The sequence below is a fragment of the Phocoena phocoena genome, chromosome 17 (genome assembly GCF_963924675.1).
Source record: "Phocoena phocoena chromosome 17, mPhoPho1.1, whole genome shotgun sequence".
Lineage (NCBI taxonomy): Eukaryota > Metazoa > Chordata > Mammalia > Artiodactyla > Phocoenidae > Phocoena > Phocoena phocoena.
This window is the reverse complement of record NC_089235.1, coordinates 43,663,543-43,682,405: the sequence shown is the minus strand read 5'-3', so window position 1 is coordinate 43,682,405 and position 18,863 is coordinate 43,663,543. Positions and strand designations below refer to the sequence as shown.

The window sequence follows — 18,863 nt, the reverse complement described above, 5'->3', positions numbered from 1 at the left end:
AGTAGGTACTCTTGAGTCAGATTTTGTATTCATTCCTCTGGTGTCTGTGGGAATTTGAGTGTAATTATAGGTCTGGAACAATGAGAGGTGGTCTGGGAAAGGATCTGCATTTCCCTGAAAGGCAGTTCCCTCAAGTAAGGTCTTATAGAGTCTTCAGGCATCGTGAGGTTAATTTTCTCAGACTAGGGGACAGGGTTGCTTTTGCTGACAAGGGAGACTTGGTAGGGGTTGGGGTTTCAGGTATTCAGATTAATAACAATCTACGTTGATATCCCAATACCAATTCTCTGGGTACATTTCTTTACAGTTAAAAACCTAACTTTAGCGTAGTAGTCCTGGTGATGTTGTGAATTCAGTTTGCAATGTAATTCAGCTTCCAGCAAGATTAGACTTCGAGTTTGGGTTTCAGAAGTCTCAGTCCTGGGCATATAAGAATTACAACTTTCTTTTGGAGCATTCAGAAGTTTTCTGGGTCTCTCAGTCTTGGGCTGGCAATTTAAGCCCTGAGCTTGTTATAATTGTTTTATGACTTTTCCAGTGTAGGCAGGAGCAGCCATTCCATTCTGCAGTCTTTGTACCCTTATTTTCACTGTGACATTCAGTTGATACATGGTCTTCTAAAGCTTTGCCTAGACTCCAGGCAACTAAGGATAGTAATAAATAATTGTTTTGCCCCTAAATACCATAGGCTATCAATGTGCTGTTTGTCACTTGTTTTGAAGCCATCACTGTATTCAAATCTAAGAAAAAACGAATCCAATATTCCCATCTTTAAGATTCCTTCCCTTAGAACCATTTCCTTCCCCAAAACTATTGGTAGCAGGACATGGTTAGGAAAAGAAAGGCTACTCTGTGTACTCTGGGTTTAAAGAGTTTATTATGAAATTTAGGGCTCAAATGACTTGCGGAAGGGCCAGGGATGCAAAGGTTATGGACTTTGTCACTGAAGGTCAGAGAAGCCAGTGCTGAAGATCTCAGCCTGGAGTACTCAAGTGGTGTTTCTTAGAAAGCTCACTTGGGATCTGCTGGAATCCTTAAGAATCTTTGAGAAGCTCCCACCAACGATCTTAGTCTGCAGCAGCAGCATCTTGATGATCACAGAGCTCGGCAGGAAGCCCCTGTGTATCTTAAATCTGCTAATGCGTCTGCTACAGCTAAATTTGGAGAATGATAGTTTCTCCTCAACTTTTTTCCATTTAGATTTCATGCATTGTCAAACTCTTAACTGGGATCCATTCAGGGACGGGAAATAGGGAGATGTGGTTCCCAGTTTTCCTCCTTTGTAGTGACAAGAAGACCTTAGAAGGGACTGATGGCATTGCTTAACTGACAATATATAATCTAGCAATGAATTCTAGATTAGCTTTTGAGGGAAAAAAATATATGTATACACCCGCGTATATACACACACATACATACACACACACACAGAGATATGGCTTCTAAGGGGAGATGCAGATTTCCCCCGCTCTCTGAAAGTAGAGCGTTCCTATGAAACCTTTCGTAAGTTGCAATGTTGTAAAGCAAACAAGCAGTTACCTTATGACACGTCTTGCTAATGGATACACAGAATAAATTGAGATAAAGCACAGATGCTCACAGACACAGTTCAAAGCTCAGGCAGTGTGATGCTGAGTGTAGTTTCCAGGGAATGAGCTTGGCGGTGCCACTCTTGCTGTTCATGGTACTTTCTCCTTCTGTGATGGCTCCTGCAAAAACACATGTTGAATGCTGGTTTTGTTTTTCACCTTTTTTTGTAAAAGGGTAAATCTTCTTCGAATTTCTTCTGGTTAGCGAAACAGGTACTAATCCAGGTGTTTTGTAAAAGCAAAGGGGCGTGAGGTGAACTTTTGAAAAGTGAGGTTTACCTGTGTGTGTGTGTTATGTGTATGTGTAAATTAGGACTATACACACACTTGCACGCGCGCGCACACACACACACACACACACACAAACCCAAAGGTGACTTTGGGTATCAAACTAAATTAAATTACTTCAGAAAGCCCAAAGAAACAGAGGATAGAATGCAATTCATTTTGTTAAAGTAACTGCTTTGTCACTCATTTTTCACTTATTTTAAAAGATTGTATATTTGAAATGATTCTGCATAGCTTCCTAATATTAGGAAACATCCCATGTCTCTAACGGCTTGCTCTTCTTTCTCTTCTGTAGAAATAATGTAGTAAGGAAAACATGATCTTTGGAGTCAGAATATGTTTGAATTCTGGCCTTGCTGGTCACTGGTATCTGAGTCTCTATTTCCTCATCTTTTAAAATGGCTGTAATAGTATTTTACCTCACAATTGAGAGGGTTGAATTTGATAATGCTTGTAAAACATCAAGCATAGTACCTGACTTACAATAAGAATTTAGTTAAGTGATAGCAATTTTTACCTTATCTTCTAATTCATCTCAAAATACAAATGGCTTCCCTCTCTCATTGTTCTTGCTTTTTAAGACACATAAATATTTATTGGCAATGTTTCAAGAGTTGTAGCAGAGACAGTTTTTGAGCAAGTGGCCATTAGATCCTGTTACTCATTTTATTTATCTGTGTGTGTGTGGTCTTGCTCTTGAGGAAAAGAAGATAGTGAAAGGAGCATCTGAGAGACCTTGGATCTGTGACTTGGCGGGGACCAGATTTCCTGCTTCTCTAACTTTGGTGTTGTGTGGTCTCCAGCTGAAGATTTCAGTTGCTCTTAAGCAGTCTGAACAGACATTGTACTTTGATATTTTGGGGATGATTTTGTTGAAGATGAGATCAGCCTTTTCTTCTAACATGAGACTTTGGCTGTTTTTATTCTGTATTTCATTCTTTTAACTTCTACTTATGTATCTTCTTAATGCTGCATTTGTTTGAGTTGACAAACCGTAAGTCTATTTCTTTCATTCATAAGAAAATCAGCAAATCTTTTTCTATTAATTTGATGATTTTAGTGAATTTTAAGTCTATAATTGAAACATTAAAGCTAAGATATAGGGCTTCCCTGGTGGCGCAGTGGTTGAGAGTCCGCCTGCCGATGCAGGGGACACGGGTTCGTGCCCCGGTCCGGGAAGATCCCACATGCCGTGGAGCGGCTGGGCCCGTGAGCCATGGCCGCTGAGCCTGCGTGTCCGGAGCCTGTGCTCCGCAGTGGGAGAGGCCACAACAGTGAGAGGCCCGCGTACCGCAGAAAAAAAAAAAAAAAAGCTAAGATATAATTCACTTTTTTAATTTGTTTACTTTGATTTGTCACCATTAAGTAGTATTTTAAATTAGAAAACACTACATTGATACTATATATAAAATAGATAACTTATAAGGACCTACTGTATAGCACGGGGAACTCTACTCAGTACTCTGTAATGGCTTATATGGGAAAAGAATCTAAAAAAGAGTGTATGTATGTATATATATAACTGATTCACTTTGCTGTACACCTGAAACTAACACAACATTGTAAATCAACTATAGTCCAATAAAAATTTAAGAAAAATAAAATAAAAAAGAAAAGACTACATGTAAAAACTCATAATAGACCATTTTTCTCTAATAGTTATGATGTTTGAAAGGGGAAAAATAAAGAAATGTCTTGGTTTCTTTTAGGTCTTATGGAAGTGTGTTTAAAGCAATACATAAGGAATCTGGTCAAGTTGTGGCAATTAAACAAGTACCTGTTGAGTCAGATCTTCAGGAAATAATCAAAGAAATTTCCATAATGCAGCAATGTGACAGGTATGTAGAGATTTTATTTCTTTACCTTCATTTTGATAAGTTTTGCTAATAATGTATGATAAAATGTGTTCTTTGGTCATTTGTTCAGTTTTCTCTTCTGCCTTCCCATCGGAAGGGAGACTAATGTTTCAAGGAAGATGAGAATAGCTTTGTAGGGTTGTCTTTAGGACTTTCAGCTCTAAAGCACAAATGATATTATAAAGCACATGTGGTGAAAGAAAATACTCAAGCCCTTTTTTCATTTTCAGGGAAAATTTATGGGTGAGAATTAGTTTTTGATATTAAGGAAAAGTCATTTAACCATCCTTTTGATTTAATTGTTTTTACTAATTAAAAGCAGTCATGTCTTATGTAACTCTAATTTATTTAACAGGCATACTGAGCATCCCTAGTGGGCCAGGTACTGTGCCAGGATCTAGGAATATCAAGGGAACTAAGACATTGTTTTTCTTCTTGAGGGGCTGGTAATCTAGTTGGGAAGACAGATACTTAAGCAAATAGCTGTAGTCAGCACAGTCATTATACTGACTGGTACATGAGGAGATCTGAGAACAAGAGGCAGGGCACCTACCTCAGCCAGGAGTCAGGAAGTCTGGAATGCAGAGGAAGAGTAAATTTGGTGAGGAAATAGAGGGATGAGAGACTGTAAAGAGAATTAAAGGTAGAAAGGTGAAAAACAGTTCACTGTCATGTGCTGTTCTGACAAGGTTTAGAATTACTGCAGTGGAAAGTAAGAGACAGAGTGATATGAAATGAGTTTGGATAGGTAAATGGAGCTGATAATGAAGTATCTTATATACCCTAGTAAGTAGCCTGGCCTTTATAAGGGATGCAGAGTGTATAAATTAGGACTGTGTTAGGCCTGTAGTTATTTAATCAAAGAGGGATTTATTATTCTCCCTTTATAAAAGGTCTAGAGATAGGCTTAATACAGCAGCAACAAAGTAACAACTGTGATAGGCTTTTTCTTACACTGTGCCATCCTTAGCATGTGGTCTTTGTTCTCATGCTAATTATCTCATGGTTGCAAGAGAACTGCTCCAGCTCCAGCATTTTGTCTACATTCCAGACAGGAGGAAGAAGAGAAGTGGGAAAGGGCTTTCCCAGAAACCCTCAGTTTATATTTTATTCATTAGAATTGAGTCACACGGTGACTTATAGCTGGCGAACGTAGGGGAGTCTGGACACATTGTCATCCCTAATCAAATCAGGGCCCTATTAGTAAGAGATCTATGGAAAACAGTATGTAAGATCTTTTCCAACAGTATGTAAGATACATATACTGTAAGCTCTTTGGCTAATGAAGTGACTGAATTGTCCTAGAGGAACTTTGTTGCTTGGGTCTGTTCAGTTTTGCTCTTCTTTATTGTGGTGCTGTATATTTAGATTATATTACATATTTTCCATGAAGGCTATATAACTGGAAATTCAAGTGGTTATAGAAGAAATAATACATTCCTCAGCTCCCAGGTCAAAATATATAATTGCAGAGTTTTTCCAGACCTCTATTGATTTGTAACTTGATAAGAATGTGGTTCCCATAGTTTGATGTAGGTAAGGGAAGATTGAGCATAGTGTAGTGCTGGGCTCTTCAGGTGCTTAATATTTGCATGTTGCTATTATTATTTTATTCTACTGGTTAAAAATAGTTAGGTACTAATGTTGTGCTTTAGAGGTTTTAATTGAGTGTGTTCTAGGAAGGGCACAGTGTCTCAGATACTACCCGTTATACATCTCCTAACCTTTGTGCATCTTGGTACCCATCAGTTCTTCCTCAGATTTCTGCAACAGCTTCCTGTGTGTTCACTTTGTCTTTCATTTAGGCCTACTCCAACCCATTTTTTTCCCTGAAGCTAGAGTGTTATTTCTAAAATGCAAACCTAATCAAGCCATTCTCTGTTTAAAACCCTTAAGTGGCTCCCCATTGCTTAGCTAGATCCTGTCTCCTAAGGATGGCATTCAAGGGCCTTCATGATCTGGCCAGTGCTTATGCTTCCAGGCTTCTCTCTTACCTGAGTTTCTCTTTTAAGCACCTGTTTATTTGTATTCTCTGTCACTTGACTCTTAAATTCTTTGAGTTTGGGATTATGACTTACTAAGTGCCCTTGGATCCTGCAACATAGTGTCTACTCAAGTATTGACAGGTATTACTAATTCCTGCCTGGATGACTCAACTGGAATATCCAGAAGCAACTTTACATTTAACATTCTAAAACCAAATTTTTAATTGTTGCAGACAAGCCTTTCAAATTCCTGTTTTGTTAATAGCATCATCATGTACTTAGTCTTTCAACAACAAAACTGAGAATTCATCTGTTTCTTTTTCTGATACCTCTGATGACACTAATTCTTGTAGCGTCTCCTGAAATGTCTTCACTATCTTTATCCTTTCTTCACTCATGAGAGAAGGAATCATATTTCTTAGCGTACATCACAATGCCCAGCACTGTACTTTTTGTTAAACGAATGTGAATAAATATGGTATGGATAAGGAGTATGTGAAAGAGCATTGTCGGTTGAGGGGACCCTAGGGAAATCTGATCGTTGTTCTTGTTATGTACTTGAAACTACTAAGGGGAAAGAAAAGTAGTGAATTAAAGGGGTAGAAAACGTGAATAAATTCTAGAAATTTTGTACCACTTTGTAGCAGAATGCCTTGTACATAGTAAGTGCTTCTCAAATATTTGTTGAATGAAATGGTAAAACAAATATTGATTAAAAAAATGGAACCTGTCTTCTAGATTTCACTTTTATATTCATACTGAACTTAGGAAATAGTGAAGGATCAAAAAACAAAATTGGTTGGTTAAAAGATCCTAAAAGTGCTAAAAGATAAGGTAAGTGAAAAACTGGGAAATGGCAGGAACAAGCATTACATTTTTAGCTACTACTTACTTGTGTCAATGCAGATGTGTTAATGAGAACTGGCATAAAAATGATTTGGAAGAGAACAGTACAAATTGAAAAATTCCCACATAAAACAGTGGAATTTTAGTTAGAGAAAATGAAATTTGTATTTCTGAAATTGATATATTTTCTTAAGTCTATGCAGCTATTTGGGCAATTGGCAAATTGTCTTGCTTTCTACACTCTAAAAAGAGACAAGAGGGTGTTTTAATTTTTTTTGTTCATTTTAGTGAGTACTAAATGTGTTCAATACTGCATTTTGGCGTAAATATTTGAGGGAACCCATCTGCATTGTTTATTGTTGAATCTTCTGTGCCTAGTCCAGTGCTTGGCACAGAGTAGGCATTCAGTAAGTATTTGTTGAATGTTTAAATCAGAGAATATTGGTTGTAGACTAGACTTCTGTAGGTGTACTTTATTTTTTTTTAATTTTTTAATTAATTTTTTATTTTTTGGCCGCACCCTGCGGCATGTGGGATCTTCCCTGACCAGGGACCGAACCCGTGCCCCCTGCAGTGGACGCATGGACTGTTAACCACTGGACCACCAGGGAAGTCCCAACTGTAGGTGTACTTTAGTTTAGAGTTTTTCAAATGTACTCTGCTCTAAGGAGGTGCTTCTAGGGGTATTTTCTTCCAACAGTGAAGAATTGAGCAGAGTGAGAAACTTAGCCCTTGCTTTTATCTTTTTTTCTATGTTGGAGCTCATTCTAAAATTTTATTTGAGAAAAGACTTCTGGTGCTAAAGCATAATTAAGAACTATTTTATGGGTACAGAAAATGAGACGTAGAGATTTTACATGAATTGTCCTAGATCATAGCTAGTTAATGACTAGGATACTGTGAGGACCCACATTTGTTGACTCCAGGGCCAGTGCTGAAGAAAGCAATGTCTATACAATGATTCCAACAGTTCAAAGTAAAGTACTCATTCTCAAGGCAGTGCTAGAGATGGAGGCAAGAGCTGGTCAGCATTACTTTTGAATACTATGTGCCAGGTCATGTGGATATAAGGGAACCACAACTGACACAGCTTCTACATTCCTAGTACTGACACTCTGGAGAAGGAATTTCTCATATCTAAACCAAGAGAAATGATTTGTTAATGCATGCATCAGGGTACACAATTATTCACCTAATTTATTTTATTTATATATATATATAATATAAATTAAATATATATATTATGTAAATAAATTTATTCAACTAATATATTGAGTACCTACTCCTGCTGGTAGCCCTTACGTGCTGCACATAAGAGATATAACAATGAATGAGCCAGACTTTGGAAGGACTTGCAGTCAGATGGGCAAGACAGATGAATGGACAGGCTGGTTCAGTATAGTGTGATAAGACCTCTGATGGGGTAAATATGGGGAACTGTATGGATTGCAAGACGTATGTAACGCCTCACTATTGGGGATTCAGGGAAAGCTTCCTCAGGGAGATCATACCCAAGCTGAGTTCTAAAGGATGACTTAGATTTACTAGGCAAAGAGGAGAGGCGGTCCATGTGGTAGGAATAGCGCATTTCTAGCTTGTTTGCTCAGAGGCTTCTTTCTACCAGAGCAGCTCCTGTCCCATGTGTTCTGTTTGCTGATGTTTCTGGGTGAGATTCCATCTGAACACTGTTTCTGATGAAAAAAATAAGTAAATAAAATTGAAACTCACCATACTGAAGGATTTGTGATTAACTTTGGCAGTTTTTATCAGTTCATCTCTATGTATTTGTTTTTGGGTGGGCCAAGAAATAAATTGCTGTGATTTAGAATTATATTGGAAACAATTCAGTTTTCATAGGAGAATATTTACGTTGCCTTTGTGAAAACACTGTATTACCCCTATTAAGTTTAGAACACTATTAAGATGGTAGAAGGATGTTAATGAAACGTATGTAATGAAAAATAGCCATTTCTTTAGTATTTTAATTATCACATGCTTATAATGGCAACATTAAAAAATACACCTTAGAAAATATTTGCAAAAGACTTATCTGATAAAGGAGTGTTATCCAAAATATACGAAGAATTTAAAAAACTCAACAAGAATACAGATAACCCAATTAAAAAATGGGCCAAAAACCTTAACAGACACCTCACGAGAGAAGATATACAGATGGCAAATAAGCATATGAAAAGATGCTTCACATCATGTGTCATCAGAGAAATGCAAATTAAAACAATGAGATAACCACTACACACCTATTAGAATGCCCAAAATCTGGAACACTGATAACACCAAATGCTGGTGAGGATGTGGAGCAACAGGAACTTCCATTCATTGCTGGTGGGAATGCATAATAATATTGCCAGTGGAGAAGTCAGTTTTTGACAGTTTTTTTCCAAAACTAAACATACTTTTAACCATATGATCCAGCAATCTGGCTCCTTGATATTTACCCAAAGGAGTTAAAAACTTACGTCCACACAAATACCTGCACATGGATGTTTATATCAGCTTTATTCATAATTACCAAAACCTTAGAACCAGCCAAGATGTCCTTCAGTAGGTGGATGCATAAACTGTGGTACATCTAGACAATGGAATATTATTCAGCACTAAAAAGAAATGAGCTATCAAGCTATGAAAATACATAGAGGAAACTTAAACAGATATTACTAGTGAAAGAGGACGATCTGGAAAGGCTGCATATACTGTATGATTTCAACCATATGACATCCTGGAAAAGGCAAAATGATAGAGACAATCAAAAGATCAGTGGTTGCCTGGGGTTAGGAAGGTGGGAGGGGGATGAATAGGTAGAGCAGTGAAATTACTCTGTATGATACTCTAATGGTGTATACAGTTGAAACCCAAAGAATGTACAACACCAAGAGTGGATCCTAATGTAAAGTATGGATTGGGTGACAGTGTTGTGTCAGTGTAGATCCATCACTTGTAACAAACATCCCAGTCTGGTGGGGATGTGGGTAACAGACAGGCTGTGCACGTGTGGGCGCAGGGGGCATATGAGAAAGCTCTGTACCTTTCACTCAATTTTGCTGTGAACCTAAACCTGCCATAAAAAATCAAAGTCTATTAAAAGATACCTTTAGCAATACACGATTTTCTTCAATTAAGATGAAATTCAAGTTAACATAAAAATGTTAATTAACTTTTAGACAGGAAAAATTAACATTTGAATCTCTATAAGAAGCTTAAACAATGATTCAGTCCAAATAACTTGTACCACAGTAGTGTCTATATAAGGTACAAATACATAAGGAAGTTTGTAGTGCCTTTTCTATTTTTTTCCCTCTGGTTTCTCTGTTTTTTCCTCACTTCTCTTTTTATACTACTATTTTGAGTTGTGATACTAGAGGAAGACCGTTAGAATAAGGGTTTAGAGGGGATATGAAATGGAGACAGAGGAATGGCAAGGGTATGATACATTAGGCATGAGATGAGAGGAAACCAAAAAAAAAAAAAAGAAAAAAGAGGAACATGCTATGTAGTTTTATTGGGCTGAAGGTGTTAAATAGGGGAAAGGGAATGAATGGGACAGGAGAATGAAAGGTAGGGGAATGGCACAGGGGAAGGGAGTAGACTGTGCCTCCTGAGTTTTGCCCCAGTTACTGAGGCATCGTGTTTCACCTTTGCTTCCTGGTGTATGCTGTAATTTGACTTGCGTCTTCCATGTCCCTCCACCCACTGGAATTTTCAGAGTCATATTTAACTATTTAACTGTGCCAAGAATACATAGAATTGCTGGATTCTCATATGTCCTGTAAGTCCATATGGTGGCTTAGTCAAGATTCCTAGGCCTTATGGCTGAACTAAAACTTTGTGTTGCTTAAAATTAAAAGTAACACTGAGCTAGTGTTTTGAAGCAAGCTCTCCCTGCTTCCTCTCCAGCCTTTAATAATCAATGTGTAGTTAAAAAAATAGATGTTAGTGTATCTAAATCATTGTACGGTTAGCTAACTTGCCCGCTAGTATGAACACTGTCACCTTTTGGCCCCTCACAATCCTGCACTGGATAATCCTCTTTAAAGGCTATTTGATTGTATTATTTTCTTGCATAAACTCCTTCATGGGTTCCCCATTGTCTGGACTGCCTTTTATTCTTTGTCGCTAAAGTCTACGAATTTTTCTCCCTAGCATCTGCCACTAGGCTATGTATGTTGTTCAGTGAATGTTTGTTGATTACTTTTATATGATACAGGAATGAATTATGAATGAACAACGTCTGTGTCAGTGGAAACAGACTGACTTAGAAGTCCCAGGTCTTGAACTCCCTGCTTATTTGTTTCTGTGTTTGTAATTTTTCAAAGTGTTGGCTTTAGATTGTAATCTTTAATTTGCCAGTCTTAAATTTATATTCAGTGTGCAGTTGAAGGGAGACACAGTGGATAAAACACAGTAGAAGACTTGCTTACTGTCTTCTAACTTGTCAGTTTATATCATAATCAAATTGTGTTGAGTGTACCTTGAAAATATCTCTTGAATTTGTTTTCTACTCCAAGCCATGATCTGCTTTTTTTTTTTTTTTTTTTTTTTTTTTTTTTTTTGTGGTACACGGGCCTCTCACTGTCGTGGCCTCTCCCGTTGCGGAGCACAGGCTCCGGACGCGCAGGCTCAGCGGCCATGGCTCACGGGCCCAGCCGCTCCATGACATGTGGGATCTTCCTGGACTGGGGCACGAACCCGTGTCCCCTGCATCGGCAGGCGGACTCTCAACCACTGCGCCACCAGGGAAGCCCTGATCTGCTTTTTAAAATGTAGGTTTTATTATTATTCAGGTATGATGAGACCAGCATATCAGGAGATAGCTTGTTATACTTCCAGATCTGAGAAGGGTGCGGGTGAGAGAGGGGGACCCACACAGGGAAGCACCAGGGTCAGTTAGGAGGCAGAGGGAGAGGGGGAAATGTGGGCAAGAGCCATTATTGTGGTTTCTGTGGGAAGGAATGGGTGAAATTGAGTAAACAGGTTTAGGATTGGCTAGATTAAATAATTTCTTTGTGATCTGGAGCTGTCCTTGGTTGTCTGGTATACGGCCCTGGGGTGATTAAGGCTGGGAAATGGTGGCCCTGGAGGTAGTTGAGAGTACGAAACTCCCGATTGGCTTGTTTGCATGTGAAAGGTACGCTCACAGATGCTATCTCTAGGAATTAGCTAACCCTGAGAGTGGAACAGTGGAGACTTTGTCAGTAGGTCGCAGATGTCAAAGCAGCACAAATACAGAAAATAAAAAGATACACTTAATACAATCTCTTGCATACACAGACCAACAGAACCTTCTAACTGGTCTACCCGTGTCCATATTTGCTTTCCTACAATCCAGCTTTGAAGCAGTAGCCAGAGGAATCTTAAAAGTATAAATTAGATCATGTCATTCCTCTGCTTAAAATTCTTCTCTTGAATATCTATTGAAGCCCAATCTCCTTACCTTGTTTTTGAGGCCCTTCGTTATCAGCTCCTGCCTCCATCTGCAACTACATTGCGTTCTACCTCATTTTTCACTCACTTTATTCTAGGCATACTGATCCCTTGAAAATGATTTGCTCTTTTTCTCTCCTCAGGGCCTTTGTACAGACAGTTCTTGGTACCTGAATGCTCTTTATAACTGGTTAACTTCTAGCCGACCTTTGACTTTAGTTTAAATGTTATTCCTTTGGGGAGGCCTGAATTAGGTCCCTTTTGTTAATTTTTCTGTGACTGTTAACTTGTTTACTTATTCATTCCTTTTGTTTTTGCATACAAGAAGGGAGGTACTGAGGATAAAATGGAGAGCAAGGCAGATTGGCACCTATCCTCATGGAGCTTCTTTTCTTCTAGGGGAGGCAGATAAAAGTCAATGACAAAGCAATTATAAGATGTTATAAGTGCTTTAAAGTATTGATGCAGACGATATCAGAGGATGACCAGTAGTAGGCCATTATTACATATAAACTTTGAGGTTTAAGCATTTCTTTTCCAAATGTAATTTGTAATCCACAGCCACCAATGGAGGGGGGATACTTTGTTGTTAAAGCTCACCCATGTCTACATTCCAAGTTTTTTCATATACGCCAGTGCTTCCCAAGTCAGGGGCTACCATGGAATATGTGTGCTATTCCATTCTTCCATATGAACTAGGAACAATTTTATTTGCAGAAATGATGAATGCAAAATAAAGTCTCAGCCAGTTTATCTCATAGCACTCCTCCTTCTTTTCTTACCACAGTTATTAATTATATTTACTTGTGGATTTACTTCTCTAATACCTGTGTATCTTGCTGGTATGTGCTAAAGGAGAGTCAGAATTGTGTCTATCTGGTTTGTCTGGTCTAATGCTTGGCTTGAGTAGAGGGTCAGTGAATGAATGTTGAGTGATTGATAGAAACTGTATTCGGGTGTGTGTCCTTAAGATGGCTGTTTAGGTCTATCTGCTTAAATATTTTTCTAGGTTAAAATTATTGAGGCCATTTTTAATGATATAGAATTGTTGGACTTTGATACGTTTACTTGATTGTGTATTAGAATGGACTACAAAATATTTTTTGAAGAGAATTTTACCTTTCCCCAAAGGTGTTGCCTTGACTCACCCCCTAAAGAGAGCTAGAGCTGCCCTTTTATGTAGCTGCCCAGATTAGAATCTCTAATTTTCATAGGAGCTGCCAGTCCTACCCTTAGAATTGTTGATTACTTAGTGTAGATTGTAAGGTAAAATACATGTTTTCTATGTGCTTTTCAGTGAACATAACCTTCAACTCATTGCTAATTTAACACCTTTGAAAATTTTGAATAAGAAAATTAATATTTAAAGAAGTTTCCTGAAGGATATGTCATCTGTCTTCTGGAGCGAATCTTAGCTGTGGGTGTATATCAAAGTCACCTATAAAGGTTTTAAAACATCTGCTGAGTTAGAAACTCCAAGGTGTGTGGTCTGGGCCACAGGTGATTCTGATGCACAGCCAGGTATAAGAGCAGTACTTCCTATAAAGGTTTCTACACAGGCACTCATAACCCAAAGAAGTGTATGTAAAGAAAGCTTTTTTATGTTTCCCGTAAGTTGAAGTTTTGGCTCTATAGATGAGATTCATTTGTAAACAAACACTTTTAAATGGTTTAGTGAATATTTATGAACTCTTAATAATACTTTCCATTCCCAACACCTAGCAAAGTTGAGTGTTGTCTGCAAATTTAAGGTGTGAGATGGGGAGTAACGAGAGATGTGGGTAGAGAGGTAGACTTTGAAAAGTCATGTATGTGATATGAAGCAGTTCTGTCTTTTTTTCCTTTGGTAGTGGAGAGCCATTGGAGCTTTTTTTTTCTTTTTTTTAATCAGGAGAGCAATATGATTAACCTACTTTACTTTTGTTTTAAAGGAAAGTTACTCGTCAGCTATATGGAGCATAGATTAGAATGGGGGAGAAAACTATGACAAGGAGACCGAAGCAAGTCTGTGCAAGAGGAGCAGCAGGGATAAAACAGGATTGAATTCTAGCCTTGTAGCTACCTGTTTTAGTTTAAGCCCTTAAGCTCTAACCAATCTGCTCTACCCTTGCCTTTAAGACTTAGTTAAGATTGCAAAGGCTTTACTGAGAAGTCTTTCCCCAACCATCTTCTCTTAATCTCTTCTTTTGGTAGTCTCTTTATGTGGTCTTTTATAGTACTTTCCATTTTTCATTGTTCTTTTTTGCTTGTTTGATTCCTATGTCTTATTTATCTTACACTGATGGCACTTTTCACGATAAACATGCTATTCTTGGTTTTTCCCTTGCCTTTGCTCATGGTCTTTCTCTTTTCCAAATCTTCTTATCTCTCTTCTACACCCATATCTTGAAGTTTTAACCTTTTTTCCGTAATTCAAATTCCACCGATTCTGCGAAGTTCTCTAGGTTGACTCTGCCATGGTCACTTCTACCTATGAGCTCTTGTAGTATTTAAACTATGTAGTACTTTATGCTTCCTTGTATTTTTCATCTTTATATGTATTCTGTGAATGTGGATATTCTGTCTTTTTGAGTTGAGCAAGATATTTTACACATCACTATATATAGCATACCCTTAATAAATATCAATTGTAATGGTCATTTGCCCCATTCTAAGTTTTCCTAAAAACAACTTGGCTATCAACATAGTTTATTCTGCTCTGAAACACATGAAACCTCAGCTCAGAAGTATTTAAAATTGTCAATAATTATAATTATCTGAATTTAAAGCAAAAAATTTATAATTATTTTTCTCTAGGATTTTAAAGGCCAAAATACAAGAGAATTAAAAAAAATTTTTTTTGGCATCATTGAAATATAAAGTATTGAAATGTAAAGTTGAGTGTTAATATTTGACTGAATGCAAAATCCTTTAGAAGATTTTTATATATATATATATTTAAATAAGTTTATTTATTTATTTTTGGCTGCATTGGGTCTTCATTGCTGCGCGCGGGCTTTTCTCTAGTTGTAGAGAGCGGGGGCTGCTCTTCGTTGCAGTGCGTGGGCTTCTCATTGCAGTGGCTTCTCTTGTTGCAGAGCACAGGCTCTAGGCGTGTGGGCTTCAGTAGTTGTGGTACGTGGACTCAGTTATTGTGGCTCGCAGGCTGTAGAGCGCAGGCTCAGTAGTTGTGGCGCACAGGCTTAGTTGCTCCGCGGCATGTGGGATCTTCCCAGACCAGGGCTCGAACCCATGTCCCCTGCATTGGCAGGGGGATTCTTAACCACTGCGCCTCCAGGGAAGTCCCTAGAAGATTTATATTTAAAATGCTTTAGTTAAAGGAAAATATTTTCATTTGTTCCTTATGTTAAAGAGTATGTCCTTTGCCAAAACAAAGCTTTATTTTCTTGGGAATCACTCAAAACATTTGGACCTCCTCTGGTTTGTAATCCTGTTAAAATTTCATCCGTGAATTAAAGCCTAATTATACACAGTTGGTGAACCCTACATAGATACAATTCCATGTACAATAGTAGTTTACTCATTAAGTTTACTTATTGGAACATTATGAAATGTTGAAAATATTTTGAATTGGGATTAAGAAATAATTTTCTTTGGGAATTAACTGAGTTTAATTGTCTATGTATTTTTCTTTAGCCCATATGTTGTAAAGTACTATGGCAGTTACTTTAAGAACACGGACCTCTGGATTGTTATGGAGTACTGTGGAGCTGGCTCTGTCTCGGATATAATTAGATTACGAAACAAAACAGTAAGTATTTTTAAGTTGTTTTGCTAATCTCATTTGTAAAGATTCATAGTTTAGAATCCGACTAGGTAGTGTTTTGTTACAAGAAAAATATTAGTGTGAGAAAAGAAAAGGTTTTTCTGTGTAAAGGGATCTAGTATGAGGTGTGAGACTCAGTCAAAGTCACAAATTTGCCATTTGTCATATGGCAAATACGGGAGTCATGATGGTTTAATTTATTTATTAGGATAATTTTTGGTTAGTCACTGAGAAACTACCATGGCACTCCTCTTCTTCATTTGGAATCAGTGTGCATGTTCTTTATTAACATGAGTTCAGTAAGTTACAGCTAGAATTTTATTTAAAGTTCATAATGTTCATAGTATTTCTTTATCTTGTTTTTTGTATTATAACCTATGATTGGTAAACAGTTGAAGTTTTATGTTTCTGAATCTTAAAAATAACTGAAAAACAATTTTTGTCTTATTTTCCCAAATATTGTCAGGGTGTTTGAAAGTAGTAGAGCTAGATTATAATTTTTTTTTCCTGGTAAATTCAGCTTTGTGAAATTTGTTTTTTAATAATAACTTTTTATGGCTATGTTTTTAACCCTCAGTAAAAGAGCTGTTTACAAAATTGTTTAGGCTAGCAATGCACCTAGTTTCCTTGCATAATTTATGAGGACAAAGTGACCTTTTTAAAATCTGTGAATGACTAAGAATAATAAATCAGTGAAATAATTTGTAATTCCATGAAACAGCATCCCAATTACTATATGTCTTTATTACATGTAGTCAGACATGTTTCAGTAAAATACATTCAGAAAAATACTTAACTACTTGAGTCAATTCGTGGTTAACCAGAATCATTTTAAAGTTTGATTGGGGAAGTACGTTGTAAGTTTATCCTGCTAATTTTTTTTTTTTCTGTTAGAGAAAATAAAGTAAATAGGATTTCTTTTAAAGGAAGTGAGATAGAAGTTAAAATAATCCCTGTTTTGACAAAATGGATTAAGTGATTTGTGACATTCCAATTATATATTTTAGAATTTGTATGGTGCTTAACTGACATTTATGTAAATCAGATGACTCCTGAGTGGCAGAACAATGCTTTAATTGAAGATAATTATACTTCAGTTAGAGAAGTGTTTTAAAACTGTTCCAGGGCTAAACTCAGTGTATTTGGTATTTAAAATTACCAGGTAGGAATATGAAGTAAAACTGAGTGAAATGGAAAATCTGTTTTCTTTATTTAAATGCTAATGTTACCATTTTGAGTACAGAGGAAGAATATGATCCAAGTACTTTATTTCTTGTTGCTAATAAATACAAACCGTGAAGGTATACTGCAGTTCTAAAAGCTAGATATGGGTGGGATAATTATCCTCAGGAATCTCCTTCACCAGTTATCAAAGGAAATATTTTATCCCATTTGCATTCTTTTTTAGAAGACAGAATCCACCTAACATGTTTGGGGATCATACATTTGGAATAGTCTAATTGTTATTCTCACAGACGGTTTCCCTTGGGCTTGGGGAGGCATGGAAGGGTCTGATTCCCAGATACAAGAAGAACCCAGAGCTGCACGAGATGGCTCAGGAGCTGTGGGTGTATTATCTCTGGGTGTTGCCTTGATAACAGCTCCTGTTAAAGCTCAAGAATATTCTATGTTACTTATGCTACTTTTCCTTCATTTATGTATTATTTAAAAAGAGTACTGTTGTTAATGAAGGTTGGCAGTATACGGGGATATGTATCATCCTCTTTTTTTTTTTTTTAAGCACTGGAGATTGTAAATATTTGATCATTTTATAGGAATGGTCAATGGAGTGATAATCTTGATTGTTTGAATTTCAGAGGCGTGGCTGTTCCTGATTGGCTAGCTTTCAAAAATGTGACCAGTGAAACAGTTGTCCTTGATCTATTAACACTCACTCCAGCAGTTAATTGTTTTCATGGTCACTAACAATCAATCTTTTTCTAAGAGTATGGGAACTTTTTTTTCGGTTTTATATGCTCTTTTGTTACATGCTTTGTTGTTTCTTTTAATTCTATATACATTTTAAACAGCACAAGGCATTCTTATTATTATTTTATATTGTCAGTGTTTATATTTATACTTTTTATTGCTCTTTACTCTTTTCTGCATTTCTCAGTTGCCTGAACAGTGTTCTTTAGTGTTTCCTTATATATGGGTATGATGGTGTTAAGATCTCTCTCTTTTTTTTTTTTTGGTATGAAAATGTTATCTCACTTCATTTTTGAACGATACATTTGCTGGATAAAGAATTGTAAGTTGGCAATTTCTTTTAGATTTTTTATTTGTTTTAAGAGGAATGACTCTTGGAAAACCACCTAAGTAACACACTTTTTGTAGAATTATTCTTGTCTTTGAAAGAAATCTCATGGATGAACTCTTCTGGATTTTCAGTTCGATTGCTATCTGTTTTTTGATCAGGTATTTCTTTGAAAATTAAAGGCACAGGGAAGAAAATCTGACTAAGATTTGTATTTTGGTGTTTTGGTATATGCTTTTGCCTCAACTGCTCCCCCACCTTTGAGTGTTTCCTGTACCCACCAGTCTTTGCCTAGTGAATTTGTATCCATGAAGGACCAGATCAAATATCACCTCCTCTTTGAAACTTTCCCTGTTTTCCCAGGTAGTTTCTTATCTATTTGGTAATTGGTTGATTAATGAATTAGGTAAGTCTTTATTGCATATTCACTCTTACATGAAGAGCACAATAAATTCTAGCTGCCATTATTATTCTAATTTTTACTGTTATTATTATCTTACATACTTTGACTGCTAGGTAGACTGAGCATCTTGTCATATGTGTACTGGCTCTTTTATTTCCTTTTTGTGCTTATCCTTTGCCTTTTGTTGTTGTCGGTGGTGGTGGTCTTTTTCTTACCAGTTTGCAGGTTTGCTTGACAGTTTCCTAATAGTTTTATGAGTACTTCACATTTCATTTTAAAAGTCAAGAAGCCAGTTATCTGATTGTCAGCATAGATATTAAAGAATTTCAAAATATCTCTTTCAGCGGTTTTATGCCCTGACCTACACTTTTTCTTTGGGAAACACCTAGGAAAAGATAAAGGCATAGAATTAAGTTTGGGGGTTAACTAGAACT

The 18,863-nt window shown here is 36.9% G+C and overlaps 1 protein-coding gene across 1 annotated transcript in view; it reads left to right on the top strand.

Annotated features, from left to right (window-relative positions):
* STK3 (serine/threonine kinase 3) overlaps positions 1-18,863 on the top strand; it is a 320,157-nt gene that overhangs the window by 60,486 nt on the left and 240,808 nt on the right. The window contains exons 3-4 of the mRNA XM_065895191.1: positions 3,587-3,715; positions 15,640-15,754. Of these exons, the coding sequence (XP_065751263.1) occupies positions 3,587-3,715; positions 15,640-15,754 (244 nt within the window). The remainder of the gene's footprint in view (positions 1-3,586; positions 3,716-15,639; positions 15,755-18,863) is intronic.